At 52.5% G+C, this 17,429-nt stretch overlaps 5 protein-coding genes across 5 annotated transcripts; 3 read left to right on the top strand and 2 right to left on the bottom strand.

The window, feature by feature from the left end:
* Positions 1-792: 792 nt before the first annotated feature.
* Positions 793-1,665, top strand: CPAR01_14676 (superoxide dismutase; the record flags this gene model as incomplete). Its single annotated transcript, XM_060498926.1, has 3 exons — positions 793-864; positions 925-1,123; positions 1,181-1,665. 3 exons carry the CDS (start codon positions 793-795, stop codon positions 1,663-1,665), a joined length of 756 nt encoding a protein of 251 aa, XP_060342389.1.
* A 2,304-nt stretch (positions 1,666-3,969) lies between these two features.
* On the bottom strand, positions 3,970-4,161 carry CPAR01_14675 (uncharacterized protein; the record flags this gene model as incomplete). The annotated part of the gene is made up of 1 exon (XM_060498925.1): positions 3,970-4,161. One exon carries the CDS (start codon positions 4,159-4,161, stop codon positions 3,970-3,972), a length of 192 nt encoding a protein of 63 aa, XP_060342388.1.
* Positions 4,162-5,587: 1,426 nt separating this feature from the next.
* Positions 5,588-6,631, top strand: CPAR01_14674 (uncharacterized protein; the record flags this gene model as incomplete). Its single annotated transcript, XM_060498924.1, has 3 exons — positions 5,588-6,001; positions 6,305-6,384; positions 6,517-6,631. 3 exons carry the CDS (start codon positions 5,588-5,590, stop codon positions 6,629-6,631), a joined length of 609 nt encoding a protein of 202 aa, XP_060342387.1.
* Positions 6,632-11,630: 4,999 nt separating this feature from the next.
* Positions 11,631-12,926, top strand: CPAR01_14673 (uncharacterized protein; the record flags this gene model as incomplete). Its single annotated transcript, XM_060498923.1, has 3 exons — positions 11,631-11,895; positions 11,949-12,006; positions 12,053-12,926. 3 exons carry the CDS (start codon positions 11,631-11,633, stop codon positions 12,924-12,926), a joined length of 1,197 nt encoding a protein of 398 aa, XP_060342386.1.
* Positions 12,927-14,993: 2,067 nt separating this feature from the next.
* Positions 14,994-15,623, bottom strand: CPAR01_14672 (uncharacterized protein; the record flags this gene model as incomplete). The annotated part of the gene is made up of 2 exons (XM_060498922.1): positions 14,994-15,378; positions 15,448-15,623. The coding sequence occupies 2 exons, from the start codon at positions 15,621-15,623 to the stop codon at positions 14,994-14,996; spliced, it is 561 nt and encodes a 186-aa protein (XP_060342385.1).
* Positions 15,624-17,429: the final 1,806 nt, after the last annotated feature.

Raw genomic sequence — 17,429 nt, 5'->3', positions numbered from 1 at the left:
AACTCACCTGCCTGCCTTGTCTCTTTGACGTTCCCCCCAACCCCTGGCCCTCCTCCTCCTATGACTCTCCCTCCTGCAGCTTGCAGATTGCAGCTTGCCCTTCCATCATCTCTTCTCTCGTAGCACAGGGCGCACAAGGTCCACCCCGGCAGCGCAAAGCTTCGATACGTACCTTGCGAGAGAAACATTCTTCTCATTCGCCTAGATGCGCCGACGGCTAGCTGCCGTTTCTACACTACATCCCCTTCCACTCCTCTTCCCCCCTGGTCGTACGAAATACATGATGGCTCAAAGCATCCGATGTTGTGGCCTCCTCTCGACTCTCGTTCCTTTCTTTGATTAATCTGGAGCTAGCGCGGCCGGGGTGCGGTCATTCACCCTGCCGTTGGCATTCCGCATACATACCGGCCTGTAGGGTGCCAAGCTACCGTGGCATTGGGGGCTGTCGTTGGTCCCATCCTCATCACATCTCTCTCGAGTCTCTCTCTCTCGTGTGAGTGAGCGTGTGTGTGGGCCATAAAGAGTCTCAACCCAATACCTTCTTGCCGTTTGCAGATCTCTATTAGCTTTCCAATTCCAACCTACGCTCACTACCTCCCCAGTTGGATCATCACTTGGTCTGGGCATCCCCACGGTCTCTCATTCTTTTAAGAAGCTCTCCCAACCCCTCTTACCCTTCACTTAACCCCCAACTTCACAAGCTCGCCCTTGATCATCGCTTGCCGCATTCCAACCAGTTTTATCCCGCCCCTCAGCAACCTAGGATATTACAACAAGATTATCACCGCCAAAATGAAGTCCTTCTCCGTCGTCTCCATCATCGCCGCCGCGGCTGTTGGCCGTGTCGCTTCCCAGTCCACTGGCGTATGTCACCACGTCTTCAATTCACATGCTAGGATTCAAGCGTACTAACATGACTCTCAGGAACTTGGCGATGCCACCATCGTCTCCAACCCGGCCGGTGTTGTTTACGAGGCTGTCCTTCCCGAGAAGCCCTTCTACAAGGCCGGCTCGCTTGAGGGCAACGTCCAGGGCTCCATCGTCGCCGTGACTGCCCCCGATGGCAAGGGTGTCGAATTCAAGGTCCGATTCTCGAACCTTCCCAAGGAGGGCGGTCCTTTCAGTATGCTCATTCCCTCAATTTTCATTTCTTATTTTCGTTGCGACTAACACCCTCCAGCCTACCACCTCCACGTTGACCCCGTCCCCGAGGATGGCAACTGCACCAAGACGCTCGCCCATCTCGATCCCTTCATCCGCGGCGAGGCCACCAAATGCGATAGCTCCAAGCCCGAGACGTGCCAGGTTGGTGACCTGAGCGGCAAGCACGGCGCCGTCGCCGTCGACTACGAAAAGACCTACGTCGACCCTTACCTCTCCATCGTCGAGGGCCCCGGCTCCTTCTTCGGTAACCGCAGCTTCGTCTTCCACTTCGCCAACAAGACTCGCATCAGCTGCGCCAACTTCAAGCTCATCACCAAGCCTGACTCGCACGACAACTGCTCCACCACTACTGCGGCGACCATGAGCGGAACCGGCGCCGCCCCTACCGCCACCTCTTCGCCGACAAGCTCCATCGTGCCTTTCCCCGGTGCCGCCTCTACAAGCGGCGCTTCCATCTCGCTCATGATGGCCGGTTTCGCCGCTGTCTTGTTCGCGCTATGAGCGGGAGCAGGCTTGGCGTGACTTGACGTCTGAACACCGTTTGCGGAAATTCAACGAGTCATCATCATCACCTACAATCAACCTTAAATCACAAAGCGGCGTTTTTTTGAGTTTCACTACAATCGAGAGAGCACGTCGAGACCGTTCCTGCAGGCCCATAGAAGAGGGGAGGAAAATTGGTATTTCACGCACTAATCGACAGAGGGCCGGCGTCCAGTCAACCGGACAAAGGTCCATACTGTTTCTTCAACAACACTTGTACATACTTCTATTTAAATGGGGCGGGCATTAGATGATACCAGGGAGGACCTACCAGACGCGGGTGGTTTTCCCAGAAATTAAAAAGTTTCTTGACTCTCATCATGATTTTTCTTATCTTTGGCGTTTGTTTTATGACACATGCACCTAGGGCCTGACCGTAATGAGCTTAAACTTGTAATGGTAACGTATGCGCGCATGCAGGCTTGGCTGACATGACATCCATCCATTTGCGCAAATGAACGTGGGCAAAGTCGGTGGGAGCACAGACGGGAGGGGGAGTGGGAAAGGGATCATGGCTGACGATTCATTATTCGATCGAGGCAAACGTCAAGCTAATGATGTCCAGGAATCTTCTACCACGATCGGCGATGTCATGCTTCAGCAAGTTCGAGGTCAAATTCTGAAATGCGACAAATTACCATTGGATATCTTTCTCCTTTGCAGTCTTGATTACTGATTATGGTGGGTGTGAGAATGTTCCCCTAGCAGCGATATCGTTGCCTGTGTCTTTTTGGAAAGCCTCTGCCGGTGCGCCGGTTGCTTGGGTCGCCCGTGGGACTCTGAGAGACAGCAGGTCAAGCAGGTCAAGCAGGTCAAGCAGGGAGTAGGCCTGTTTGGCTTTTTTGGGTTGTGACTTTGGCGATGACAGGGCGGCTTATTTGACGAAACCGAGGCTGAAGAGCTAGTTGGTGGAGGGGGGGAAGGTAACGGAAGAGAGACGGCACTGGATCAGAGGAACTGAGTTTGGCTGGTAGGTGGTTTACTGACGTCGATGCGGGGAGGGGCTCCGAGAGGAAGAGGTGTTGGCCATCCTTCGTCCCTCCTTCAGTCTTCCGTGGCTGCAAAAGCTTGATGGGGTGGGAGTTACGGTTGCGAGAAGTTTGTTTACGGTTTGTGAGGGACACCTCGAAGTAGACTGACTGCCCTTAGATAAGGAGCCACGGTTCTTCACCTGATCTTTCTGAGCAAAGACAGAGCCAGAACGTGACTCTCGCTCGGAAATCGGTAGGGCAAATGGCAGAGGAAACCTTTTGGATAAATTGTAAACGTGTGGAACGGATACGCCCGGTTGCCGTGTGCCATTTCTTCGGTGCTTTGGCCGCTGCTGGCTGGTTTCATGTGCTACCATTGGATGGTCTTCCGTCCCCCCAAGCGCCAGTGCCGGGACGTCGGCGCGGGATGGTGGGGCCGTAGTTGGCATCACTGTTCCGGGTTATATGGGGCTAATCGATCGGTGCCGGTCTGCCGCAACTGAGTATGCGAATCGGATTTTTCTACATTGAATGAGGTCCTATGGTTTTCGCTTGGGTAAACAGCACCATGGAGAATCGTGTCGACTCGACGTCATAACGCTGTAGAAATTGATGGTCGCCGTTAAAACCTCAGAGTTCGTCCTCTTTGACTTACAAGCGACCGGTCCGGGTCGGAGATCACCAGTTGCTCCGTGTGTCCATACTTACGTTACGGAGAACGGTCCCCGTTCGTACGCCCGCAAGCCCACATGCCTTGTTGAGTAGGTAGGACGATCCCACCTCATACTTTCTTTTCGCCGAGTGTGACCGGCGAACTGATGCGCTCGAGGAGAAGTTCTGCGCGTGATTTCCGGTTCGACTCCACATTGGACAGCAGCCCCTCGCAGTGACTCGCACGTTGATACACGGATAAAATGATTGCTACCGGGCTTCGACAACGCATTATTGTGACCCAGATAAGGACCTGTCCTGCGAGGTTGTGAAGTTTCCGAGAAGCATTGCAATTTTCGTCGTTACGACGCCCAACGTTGATGTTGCCCGTGGGTGTCATAGTTTGACTTTGTAGGGCGTCTTGAGGAGGCTACTAGATGAACTCACGATTGGAAGCCGTAGAGCGCGGCCTTTGACAGTCTGGTACGGAGAATCCTGGGCCGTGTTGGTTTTATGAAGATACTCGGCGGAGTGGCCTTCTTCTCTTGACAAGGCAGTTTGGAGCGTCCAACTTGGGACGGCTGCTTGATTGAAATTGAGGCTTGAAGCTGTGTTTCTTGTCTCTTCTCGAGGGGCCTGGTCAAGCCTTGCCCATCAACCTTTCGGCGACTTTCCGAAAAGGCTCGTTCTTCCAGGATAGAGGGGAACGAGTTGCGACGGAAAGGGACACAGAGCCCTGCAAGGGGAGCATAGTATCCATAATGGCATACGTTGGTATCGGTCGAACGCTAGTTGAGAATAATAGGCTTCCGTGAGCCCCAGAGGAAATCATCAAAAAGGGACACTCACCTCGAGATCTGTATCTATCGTTCCATCGGGTTATTACTGGAGAGCTGTACGGTATGATACAGTAGCAGAAACTGTTGTTTGATACGCCGGTGAGGGTTAATATTCACCAGACTCTAGAATCGGTTCCAATGTTGTGCTTGATTCGGCGACGCCAACTTCTATGATAGCCTGAAGGTGTCAAAGCAGTAAGAATATGTTGGGGCTGAACGTGTCATGCGATTTCTGAAATTTGAAGGAACCTGACAGTTCATGCCTTCCTGTCTTGTGTGTGGCCGGTCTCTCTGCTGGCGCCTGTCCTTGGAGGGTTCAGAACCGTGTAAACCTTCACTTCCCGTCTTTCGGGGAGACTATCCGAAGGAGGAGAAGCAGGAGGCCTCTAGCGAACCCGAGCCGCCGTTACTTCCATTTGATGTGCCTTCCGTTTGATCCCAAGTTCCCAACACGTTGGCGTGGGCAGATATCCTACACATGTGGCGATATCTTGCCTTCCGTTACGATCCTTCCAGGAGAAGAAGAAGAAGAGAAGAAAACGGTCCTGCTTTTGGCCGACGGTGGCTCCTCCTGAGTCCAGTACTCTTGTTGTCTTATCCAAGCTTGTCACAGATTCCGCGCTGCTTCGCTACTTACTTGAGGTTCATCTTCTGCTCAAACTTAGAGCTCGCCATCTTCTACCACTGTCATAGCCCCCCCGCCCCCCCTCCTAATCATCATCTAAAATCACCTCCATCAACTACACCGCCTACAGGAGTTGAAAGAACTACACTACGAGAGCGAAGTGAGTGTGGAACACCTTGAAGAGCATACTCGGCTGCATTTGGGGTGCGTCTAACCAGATCGTCGACCGCTCATCAACACGGACGTCAAATTCCTGACCGGTTTGGCCTCATCATACATTCAGGCTGTACCTATATGCTCCTATCCCCACCGCGCCTCGAGTTCTAGATACGACGTGCGGAAAGGTTGCTCCGACCTCGGAACCGGCATTGACGAGTCTCAAGCAAGCGTCCCAAGGTCCTCGCATAGCCTGGTGTTGGTGGCGACCTCACATCTGAAGCAGTATACAAGTGCTCAGCTCTGGATGCGCCATGACTGATGCAAGGCGCCGACCCTCCGAATATCTCACCTATGGACTTCTGAAGCATAGCATCCGGATTTGACTTTGATATCCAGTCGGATAAAGCTGCGATCCGACAGTCAACAAACCATGACTCAACCAGCAGGACAATTGGGAGCCCGGCTGACCTTTCTCGCTTTTACAGCCTCATGACCACAAGCGGATCACAGTCTAATTTCCAGTCGTGGTCGACCGTCTCTTGACTGCCACTAACATGTCCGGAGTGATCAACAACGGACATAAGAAGGGCAAGGATGAGAGAAGATCAAACTCTTGAGTGACGTCGACGCACGCCATGCAGGCCTGCCTAGGTCTTGTAGCAGAACCTCCGGAACACTGCGAGTATTTGTGCCGAGCCAGGGTTTGCGGAAGTCAGAGTATGTTGGCGGGTTCCCTGCATCAAGGAAAGAGGTTATCCGGAGGACTAGAGATTGGCAAGTGGGCGGAGCGAAACCCACAGGTCCACTGCCGAATATCGCGAGGAGCCTCGGGATCTACAACAGGAAACTCGGAGTTGAAAGTGTCTGACACGGCAGGGATCCATCCATACGGTTGTCTCGCAGAATTCCCTAGATCTGGACGAGCAAAAGATGGTGTCGCTATCCTAGTCGCGTTGTCCAGCGCCGGTCCCTGTCGCGAGATCGACGGCAGTGTCGCCAGTCTGGCTTCAACTGAAGTGCGCCAGATTGCGGCGATCCCTTTGTGGCATGTACGACGCCCCGGATAGCTGGAGGGTCGATCATTTTTTGCGCAAATCTGGAGTTGAGGAGCGAGGTGTGGGCGGAACATACACCACCACAATACGGTCCTTTTCCCCATCTACACTAGGATCCCGTTAGCTAGCGGCTCAGCTCGTCTACGCTAGGACCGAAAGAGAAGCCTCTCTTCGAGCTCAGGAATGCCTTGTGCGGAAAAGGCACGACCATATGTCCTGGGCCGGGTTGCCTAAGCCCTGTCGGTTGGCTGGGCCGGCGATCTCTACAAGACAATGATACCTCAAACTGTGACCTAGGTTCTCAGCCTGGCACGTGCCTGGCAAGCTGGCAATGCTCATGTCGTGTGGTACAATGAGACCGAACGCCAGACAGACTGGTAGAGGCGACCAAGAGTGTTACATTCCACGAGGTCCTTAAGCAAGCGAGGCAACCAGTCGTGGCTTCGAGGGCAGCAGAAGGAGTATTGTTGGACGCGGGGGAAACCGTGACACCTATGGGTCAACTCTAGTCTCTACAGCGCAATACTCGTGGCCTCGGGAGCAGGCCGAGGCAGAAGACGCATGACAACCATGAACTGTGACACGCATGATCACTCCCTATTGATCCATCCCAGAATTGGATAGATCAGAGACCTTCCTTAACAGAGGGGTGGAGCTTGTTGGGGAAGAAGAAAATCACAACACAACGGGCCGAGCTTTTTTCTGTCCCTTTGCTGTTCAGGGTGCCAGGGGACTCGGTTGTCTGATGTCTGTCAGTTCCGAAGACGTTGGGATGATTCAGATCAGGTTTGATCGGCAAGGTTTTCAAGGGACGATGCTCCGAGACTTGCGGCGACAGGGCCAACAACGACAACTAAGGAAATGCGGGGTGCAGCGGAACACCACAGCATAATTCGGGAAGACCATCGTCAAGTGCGGCTGCTTCTTTTTTTTTGATGGCATATCCTGGCTGCGCATCATGCCAGATCAAGTCCTGCAAGTGAAGGTGGAAGCGGACATAGAACCTTTGGGCAATATGCTCTTTGATCATCGTCCATCGTCAACTCTAGTTCGTCCCAACTCTCAGATGAAATCACATCTCCCGAGAAGTGACCTCGTTGGCGGATCATTCAATAACCCAATATTGATTTTCTGGCCTGTCAAGCGGCACGTCAGGATTAATGTAAAGTAGCGGCCTGCTCACGAGCGCTTCGCTGTTACGACACCTCGAATCGCAGAGTTGTTGTCATGACAATCTTCCGAGTTGAGCCTGCGCGAGATTACTCAACTGATTCAGGCCGTCTTTTCTGGTCCGCTGTCCCGGACTTGAGAGGCTTTTCCTCACGCCCGCCGAGAAGCCAGTGTTGTGGTGGTGGCAGCGGTACTGGTAGTGGCCGTCGGTCGAGGCTCTGCTTTGCCGCGCCGCCCTACGTGCAGCAACGTAGCGTCGCTTGATCGGATGATGCCGCCCGCAATTGAGAGTCGAGGCATGGGATGGTTCAGGCACTTCCCATGCAGCTGGAACATCTCGGCAGCTGTGTCACCGCGGGCCGCTAGCCCTGCAACCTTTTCGAGTGCTGCAGAGGTGACAAAGTCAAAGCATGCATGAAGAGCAAAAGCGAGATGAAAGGGTCGTTCAATCCATCAAAGATGGGCGCGACGCATTGCCATATGCGCCTTTCTGGGTCTAATGGTCCAGACCACTGGTTTCCATCGCGCTTGGCGACTTGCCCCTGAATCACAACGAGCACTCTACGGATACCTTACGTATAACGATTTCTTTGGGATTTTCTTGGGATTTCTGACAACGGCAACGGAAGGTCACGGGCCTAGCTCCTGGAGACGACGCATGGGCCACGAACGTGGTGAGGTTGCAACCCGCCATCGGTAACCCATCTTTCCTCAACTAGGCACAGCCTGTCTAGCATTGTAGATGACAAGACAATACTGAGTCACATATAGCCTCTACCGAGTGACGGAAGCGCCCGAACCTTGAGGTCCTTCAATTCCTGCAGACAGTATGGCCAGGAATTGTAGATTGCCCAGAGAATCGCACGTATTCAACTTCCTGTGTCATGGCCCTGATATCTTCGGCGGAGTCTCCGCGGCATCAATGGAGCGAGAGACTAGGGCATGGAAGCACTGTTGTAAGTTGTGACCAGATAGAATTCGCATTACCTACCAGGTGATACGTCCGGCACCTGTCTGGAAGCAATAAGCTTCCTTGTAGACTTCAAGGTGGAGGAGTTCGCGAACAACAACGGCTGATAGCAACGATTAAAGATAATCTTTGACGCAATGGCGCGAGCAGGGAAGTAGCGGGACAAGCTCCCACATCTTTCGTCCCAAGTCTACCAGTGCTTGGACGTTACTTTCACCAGGATCCGCAAAACTGACAGGCTCAAACAGGGGTACAAGCGGATACGGTAGAATGAGGCATTCGTTCGGAAAAACTGGAGAGTCAAGACCATAAGTCTCTTATCGCCTATAGCGAGACGGGTACGAAGTATAGTGGTCAACTTTCCAGGTTGGCAGCAAAACCAGTCAGACAGTTCGCCATGTCTCTTAGCAGTTCACTTTCGATTGAGGTATGTCCTCATCAGAAGCCAATGCCCACCAATTTTTAGCCCTCGGAAGTACCTGACCGCGTGCTTCCTGTGCCTGATTTTCGGCAAAAGATTCGAGAATGGCATCTGGGCTTCTGTCTTGTCATCTGGAATTGCGTACCCCTCCAACACACCCTGGCTGCCTAGGCTTTTCATATCCACACTCCCACACTTCCTAGATCCCCGTTGATGGGGCAGGGGTTGGAGGAAAGGGCCGCTTGGAGGCAACTCGACGGCGAGTGGCCCCCGGTCAGTTCAAGCACCCTCCAAGAGCTCGCAAGATGAGCATGGGATATGAGATGGGGTGAGATGAAGTGTGACGACAACCAGCCAATCGACAGCTGCGCTGCCTTAGATGAGACGCCGGGTACCCAGCGCTTGCTACTCAATATCCTTTGTAGGGTCACCGTCTGGCTTGGGAGTCTGCTCGGTGCGCATCACGGACGAGGGATCGTGCCAGGGAGTGTCGAGGGAAGATCACAAGCAGAGCATCTGCTGATTCTAGTGCCTCCAGACTACCCGGCGCTTATCAAGTCCGAATAACGATCTAGGTACACGATCAATGGTATAGGGTCGTCACAGAAAGGTAAGGGAAGAAGGACAAAGACTATTCTGGGCAAGCGCTTTTCGAGAAGCAGTTTCAGGATACCTTTTTCAGAATCCAAAAGCCCATTTGCTCTTCTTGACTTTCCATTTTCGCCTAGACTCTGGGGTCATTAGAACGGCCTGATGACTTTGGCCTCTGGCTGTATTCTCTAATTTCCTCAACTTCTTGCCAACTGCATGCCGTCCCGCCGCACCTCCTTGTTCTTCTCCCCTTGTCATTATTGAATCACTTCTCTATGTCTAGAGTTTGGTTCAACCTCTCTGGCTGAGACCTCATTTACAATCCTCTTTCCATCCTCACACGGCAGACGCAAGCAGAGGGCCGAGCATCATCATTCGATGTCAGAGTGGACCGAAGCAGGAAGGGACCAGAACCAGGTTTTCAGGGTCTTCCCCATTTGACCAGCTTTGCATCCCTACAAGACTGGACTCTTTTGAAAATTCTCACACCGGCCTCCTCCAATGACCGAAGGATTCCAGCGAGCCCCTCGCCACTGAGATCGCTACAACAACCCTTTTCTATAAACCTGCCACATCTACCATCTTAGCTCCACACCTAAGCAACTCAGCTCTCGAGTCTTTGCAACTCATCTCACTCTCTCGACGACTGCTCCGAAAGTCTCAAAGGCTCACAGGCTCGAACTCGTGGCCCGACGTCTTCGTCTCAGCCTCGGAGAGACTGCCCTACGATCAGACGAGTCTTAAGAAGCGGTAAACAGACGGGCGAATCGGAAGCATTCTATCTGCTGGCTGAGACAAGCTACCTGGCCCCCACGTACAGTTGTCACCAAACGTCCATCAATCATCTAGAGCGTTCCTGTTAGCGCGTACATTCAACTAATAAGCCGAGATTCTCATCTGGTGGCGCTGGAACGGTACATCCATCTGCCGCGGTCCATTCGCATTCGAACACAACGTTCTAGCTGCGTGGTACTACTTGGGCACCTGAATGCAGCCACACGTCAAGCAAGGTATGTAAACATCAGAGTGCTTTCCCCTTTGGTGTATTCACTTGGAGACTGGTTCCCTGATGCTCCACAAGCTACTTGGTTTCTATCCATTTGCTCCTTAATCGTCTTGTCCGTTGGTGCCTTGCATCTACCTTCTGACCGACTACTATAGTGAACCAGAAACCCTGTTTACACTCGCGAGCCCCCGAAGGAACTCAAATTTGGGATATCAAGGTTGAGGGAATTACACAGCCAAGGCTGGGTTCCTTATACTCGAGAGGCATTTGCTGTCTAGAATTGCAAGCCTATTGGCGGTTTTCTCCTTGACGACCATCTCCAAAGATCAGGTACACACCATCGATGCCCCATTCCCCTATAACGGCGCGACTCCAAAAACTTGACCTGGATGCCCAAGACCAAAAGCATGTTGTTGACACCCTTGTTGCCGTTGTAGTCCTGGTGGTTTCCCAGAGAAACAAGGAAGCAAGTCGCTATCGTTCAGCAGCCTCTAACTGGCAAGGTACGTGCCTTTCTTTTCTTTTCTCGGATGTTTTCGTCATCTCTCCCTCGTGCGTTCTTTCCTCCTTCGTGGTTGGCCTTTACATCATGCAAAACCATACTTAGGGTTGAATCTTGTCTGACCGCGTCTTGGTCTCATTCTCAGGCTCGATACCTTCGTCTTTCTGTCTCCACGTCACACCTCCCAAGCATCACCATTAACCGACTCGACCCAATATACCCTCGATATAAACTTCCACAGCGGCATGACACGCATCCCAACGCAGAGAATTCAGGTATACGCTGTCTGCAGTTGCTGTTATTAGACTACCCCCTTCCTACCCAACTTGGGTGGTAATCATCAGCCCACGGAACCGGGAAAAACTTGGGGAGCCGACCCAATTTTGACGGCAGCCCATTCAGAAAGCTTCCCGACTTTGGTACACCATCCTGGCCGTTACCGCACTCGCAGCTTAGCTGGACCACTCAAATCATCTCGATTGGTCCGTCCCTGGCATCGCTTTGTGCCGTGTCCGCATCGGTCATAACCGCGCTCTATCCGTACCGCACCCAACGCGACATCAACGGCAAATCTTGACCCGTCATTTGGGTAGCCCCCTCGTTGACACCTCGAAGAAGTGTCTGTTGGCAAACGTCAAGAACGCACTGCATCTTCGTTGATTGCTTCTACGAAGCCTCCATTCCGGACCAACATCAGCAGGGCTCGACCAACGTTACGCCCGGATTCTAAACTGTATCGCCAGCCTAAAGGGTCCAACACCTCGAAACGCCTTTCCGCATCTCTATCGTGTGACGCTTCGACATCAACAGGCTTATCAAGGGTATAGCAGTAAAGGTCTCCGACCTTTATATGGACCTAACTTCCCGAGAAGGATTCGACTTTGCAACGCCACCGACTTTGGAGTGCAGGGTTCCATCATGTCTTACCCATATCCTTCGCATTTTCTTCCCCTCGGTTCCGACATGGAGGTCCCCAATTCTGGCTTCGCGCCTAGCTACGACGCACCAGGCTCAGGCCAAGCATCGATGGACCAGGGGACCCACGAGGCAACAGACCAGGAGCGTAGAGATTCCATCTTACAGGCGAGTCGTCGAAAATCGAAACGCTCCATGAACAAGCCTAATGTCAGACTGCGGCAGGCCAATATCTCTGATTCAAGTCAGTCTGGCCAAGCTGGGGACAAGAAGAGGAACAAGCTGGGCTATCACCGGACCTCGGTAGCTTGTGGTAAGTGTTGTGCCCGTCCTCTCGAGTCTCTTCTAAATTTGTACTGACGGCAGCAACGTCAAGGACATTGCCGCAGGCGGAAAATTCGGTGCATAATGTCAGAGGTACAAGGTGATGGCCGATGTAGGAACTGCATCAGGCTGAAAAAGGACTGTAGCTTCTTCCCTGTGGACCAGGCGCCGTCTCAAATGACTGAAGCAAAACCCAAAGCGCAATCGAGACCTGGCGGGGGATCTAACACCGCTTCCGCATCGTCTTCTCCCGTTGTACTTCCTGGACAAGCCCCAGAAGGATCCCAACACTATCAGCACCGTCAAGGAGGAGTTCTGCCCTCGTCACAAAACGTACTACCGACAACTATCCAGACTTCTGCAGCCGTAAATCTTGGTCAGGACCCCACAGGCCAGTTTCCACGCATCCCGGAGACATGTCAAATAGCTAACAAGCGAACAGTGCCTGTCTCGAGCACTACAGCGTCTTCTCAGCCCTACGATTTTGCGAATCCCCAAATCACGAACTGGGCATCACCAGATGTTAGTTCCAACTATGCAACAAAGTCAGGTGACTTGAAGGAAACGAAGAAGTCTTACGCTGAACAGTCCCCGATTACTCCGTCTCCGTCGTTCTCGCCGTATACATCTCAAGCCCCACCGTCGGCCAGCTGGAGCAACGCAGACATCAATGCTCAAAACAATATGGGCTATTCGTCATTCACATTAGGGAACCCTATGGCATACCCAAGAGGCACACAGATACCTACACAGTACCCCACGATGTCACACCAGGGCCGGCAGTTCCCCAGAAGGTCTTCGGCGGCGATGACGACCGACATGTACACGAACCCGATTGCGACAAGTTTCCCAACTATGGACCCGCACACTGTTTCCATGTCTGCAGGTGCCAACCCGCCTTCAGGTTACGGTACTTGGCCACAGCAACAGCAGCAGCAGCAGCAGCCCCCCTACGGCTATCCTAGGCCATCCGAGGGATACGACACTTGGACAGCTTATGACAACAGTAGCGGAAGCTAGGCACTTCCTAGCCACAACCTTGCTACATCATCAACGGAAAGCCCTGAGAACCCCGGTTCCAAACATCCTTCTTCTGCTTCAAACTCCATCGAAATTGGCACACGGCATAAAGGGGACGAGACGGAGCCCATGGCCGAGAAAAGAGAGAAGAACGAGAAAAATAAAATACCCTAAGCAAACATAAGGCTAAGTAGAAAAGATAGGAGAGTAGTTCAAATTCATGCGAAACCGGAAAAAATGTTCCAAACGGTAGCCTTGACCGCCCTGGAACGAGAAACGACAGAAAGCAATCAATGGGGGTTTGAGGGATTCAAAAGCAACAGCAACCATATGCCCCATTTTCAAGCGAGGATCAAGGGACACTGGCATGCCGATGACGGCTCTGCAACGCCGGGATCGCACGAAACGTGTTGCTGGCAGACGTCAGATTTAAATGCAAGCACATCGCGGAAGGAATGTTGCGGGGCCCCGAGCGCAAGGCGCATGGTCGATGCCGAGCAAGCGGGGAGGGGGAGGAGCCTACTTATACCTAGGCGGAATACGAGGTCACTTTTTGTCTCGGGGACGCACCGTGAGACGGGAGATTCGGGCCGGGCGCGGTGATCCGCAGCGCCGTACAGTCGGACGAAGAGTCTTCCCTTTGCCTTTCGTGTTTATATTCGCAGCTAGCATTGAGGAGCTATGGGAAGTACAGAAGCGACGGCAAGTGGATGAGGCAGGCTTCGAAAACAAAAAGGGGAGGGATCGCATTTGTCGGGTCTGGAGACACGCGCATTTTATACCACCGGCGTCATCATGACGCTTACCTGTTGCTCGCCTTTAGTTGCTTCCTCTTCTGTTTTCTCTTCTTCACTTCAACAAATCTCCTTCAATGCACAGTTCAACATTCTTATCATACAGCCGTTTTGGTTTCTTTGCCCTTCTTTTCTCTCGAGCGCGCGTCTTGTCAGTACATAGAATTCCCTAACCTCCGAGAACTTTCCTCGGAAATGGCGAATACTTCAATCCAGATTTTGGTATTGAGCCCGTTCATTCTTCTCTGGTCCTCTTGAACTTAATTTTGGATCTATCAAGCTCTCTTCTTGTCTTTGTGAGATCAAGCTCACAACCCTGTTGGGCTCTTGCAGTGAGGGGTCGCGCTGAGGGTTGCTGTTACCTGTTTGCCCTTCTACCCTGAGAGGCAGTCCATGGTTTTGTATTCGGTGATGAACCCCAAATGCCAAGTCGATGGGAAGACGGCCTTGAGTTCGGTAAAGGTCGAGACTAGGCGGAAAATACATTGGACTCACTCAGGTACACATGCCCGCGAGTCCCAACGCATGATGCATGATAGGTCAAGGAGACATGTCTAGCTTACTGAAATACACTGTGAACAAGTAACTTTAGGTTTGAATTTGGATGGGATTACTCTCACTGGACGCGATTTGTTTCGTATGGAGACAGGGAACCCAGTTTCGGACATTTCATCAGTGATGTGTACCCCTTTGTCTTGCTTCAAATCAAGATCCCATAATTGAAAAACACCTTCCAATCCCCTTCCTCTAGTGACGTTGTAGACGGAGATCCCATTTCCCTGACAAAATTACAGGCTGCCTGAGGCGTACGAGTATCTAATTGTTGAGACTAGACCTCTCCAAGGATTCGACATCCTGATCACCGTTGATGGGTATCCATTGGTAGTGACAATATGGTTGGTATTGCTGATACCCGTCACCCACATCTGTGTTGCGATTCTGGACCATCGGATGTTTGGCATGGCGCTGAGTTTCTGATATCTAGGCTGAGAGTATATGACAGAGGACAGAGAGGTCACGGAAAGCCCTGACTTTGTCTTTGGTCTACTCTGGAGAACCTTGATGATTTAATTAGTGGTTAAGATCGGAATCTGAGATTCAGGGTACATGATTTAATGAGAGTAAATCACCGCGACCTCGTACATTTTATAGACAGAAGAGATACGAGCAGCCGTAACCACCAAAACTCCATCCTCCCATCACAAAAAAACCACAAAAACCCAGACCAGCTTACTTACTCACCCAACTCCCCCTTCCCCTTTCACCCCTCACATCACTGCACAAGCTGCCACGTAAGCACCAAAAGCGTAACATACGCAGCAAGGCTCAAGACGGTAAGCATGGCGACGCTGTTCCCGCTCGTGCGGAACTTGCGCACCACGCCGCCGCTCGCGACGCCGCTGCCCTCGTCCACCTTGGGACTCGTGAAGAACTGGCGGTTGCCCTCGTGGCGGCGGAAAATGGCGACGAGCATGACGGCGGCGCCGTAGACGGCGAACAAGGCGCCGATGGCGTAGAATTCCGAGGTGAAGATTTTGAGGATGATGAGGGCGAAGGAGAATTGGGAGAGGGCTGTGCGCATGTAGGCGCCTTCGAAGGTTCGTTGGGCGGCGCGGATCTCGACGAGTCTTTTTGGCGGGGGGAGGGAAGGGTCAATACTGTCAATGATGGGAGAGGTTTTTGAGAGGAACGGAGGTTGAGACTCACTCCTCGGCGGTTAGGATTACGGAACGGGCGCGGTGGAGGCGCAGGTGAAGGTGGTCTTGGGGGTTTGGCTGTAAGGATGAGAAAAGGCGATGGTGAGCTGCGGTAGTTCATTACGAAAAAAATCGGTGACTGTAGACCTCGATGTGGCATTGCAGAAGATGCTCTCTTTCGAGATGGGAATACGAACCTGAAACATCGTAATGATAAGTGTTTGAGAGGCTCTTTCACTACGATGCTGATCCCCGAGCAGTCCGGGTCAGGATATCTACGAGGTTGCAGTCTCGATGAGCTGTATTGGATTGCGACTGAGCCGCTTTTGCAGCTGCGTAGTATCTGTACGGCTCCTTCACTGGAAGAAACGAAGCCAATTGGAAGGCGGCGGGAGCCGAATAGTCAAGTCAACGAATGGCGAAATTCAGGGCTGAAATGGCTCCATCGCCATAGAGATACAGAGTAAGGTAGATAGATCGAGAGCTGAAGTGTAGTGCTTTAGAGTTTCTGGGCAGGTGATCTCCACCATGGCTCTTGGTGGTGCTGGTGGTGGTTGACGACGTCGCCGAGGTGGATCAGGTGCAGTGATTAGATAAGCCCCCAAGACGTCCCCGAAGATGCGTTCATCGTACCTTCTTACACTTCGAATCCTTTCTTCCGCCGACGCAGAATGGCTGGCTAGGTACCGTGATATATGCACCCAGGATTTGTTGCAAAAATTGTTTGGTTACATGCTCTTTTGTGTATAGCACTTATGTCGAGATCTCGAGAGGTTCTCAGGACCTGGGAGACTTGACAGAAGTCTGGTCCAAGTCTAGGTCATCCGTTAGCATTATGATCCATGCGTCTTGGTGTCCATTCATGGTTCCAGGTCGCCGAAAGTTTTCCATACTCGGCATCGTGTCGAACCGACACATTCGCTGCGTCTATTTCGCGATAGAACATGCCTCATAGATGAGCATTAATCTAGTTAACCGCCGAGAGATCGCGTTTACGAAAGGCGCTCGTTAATGGAGACTTGCCCACCATTCGCGGATCAGGCGGAAGATGGGGACTTCACTCGAGGCACACTCCGAGAGCACGAATAAATATACATATCAAGGTCTGCGGGAGCATCATTATTAGCCGCAGATAAGACACGGAGACCAACAAGCGAGCATTAAAACGCCGGTATTTCAATGCAACGCGCGAGGCGTCGCCGATATGGACGGACGGGTCGGGGATGTTTATGGCGCTGCGCAACCCTGATGCCGCGGGTTTGGAGCGGCGACTGGCGGAGTGCACCGCCAGGCTAGCGGTCAAGCTCAAAAACACAGCGCTTCTGCTTCGCCCAGGATCCCCAACTCGACTGAAATATCCGAGTTCCATCGCGGCGGCTGCGGCTGTGCATAATGGTGCTAGGCCCCACTAGCCAATGTCGCTTTCCCCAGTATTTCGTGCCCTGTGCAGAGCGGATAATGGGGGTTATTCGCTTTTTAGACTCTTGAATGCGAGAGCGATATGGCGACCGAGCTGAAAGCGTTTCTGCTGCCATATGGATGAGCGACCCTTAAGCGGAAACAATTGTCGATATTCGCGGCACTCTGTTTAGGGGCTGATGCCTATCCGTAGCATCTGCCACAAGGGCATGCATTCGTACGTTACCGCAGCTTTTCAGCGAGAAGCACATGCCGTCGGATGACATCAAGCGTCTGCAAGCCGGTAAGTCTGACGAGCGCTTTTCAAGGGTTTGGTATGTGGTCGGTATGAGGTGTTAGGCGGACAGCATCGGTGATAGAATGTGAGAGGGACCATACGAAGCTAGGGCCGGAAGTGGAAATCTGCCTTCTCGGTGAACACAGGCTGACCCAAGGTTTATCGATGGTCGATGACCGAATGTCGTGTCGAGGTCGAGATGACACTCATCTTGTGGCATTATCAAGCCCAGGGACAAGAATCCAGCCACCCATCTACTAAGGTACTGTGAGGTGCAGCGACGGACGCTGAGCGTAAGAGCAGAGCGTGACCTAAG

This window comes from Colletotrichum paranaense (assembly GCF_030867605.1).
Source record: "Colletotrichum paranaense strain IMI 384185 chromosome Unknown Scaffold_16.1, whole genome shotgun sequence".
Classification (NCBI taxonomy): Eukaryota; Fungi; Ascomycota; class Sordariomycetes; order Glomerellales; family Glomerellaceae; genus Colletotrichum; species Colletotrichum paranaense.
The sequence above is the reverse complement of the archived record's forward strand: the minus strand, read 5'-3'. Positions and strand labels throughout refer to the sequence as shown.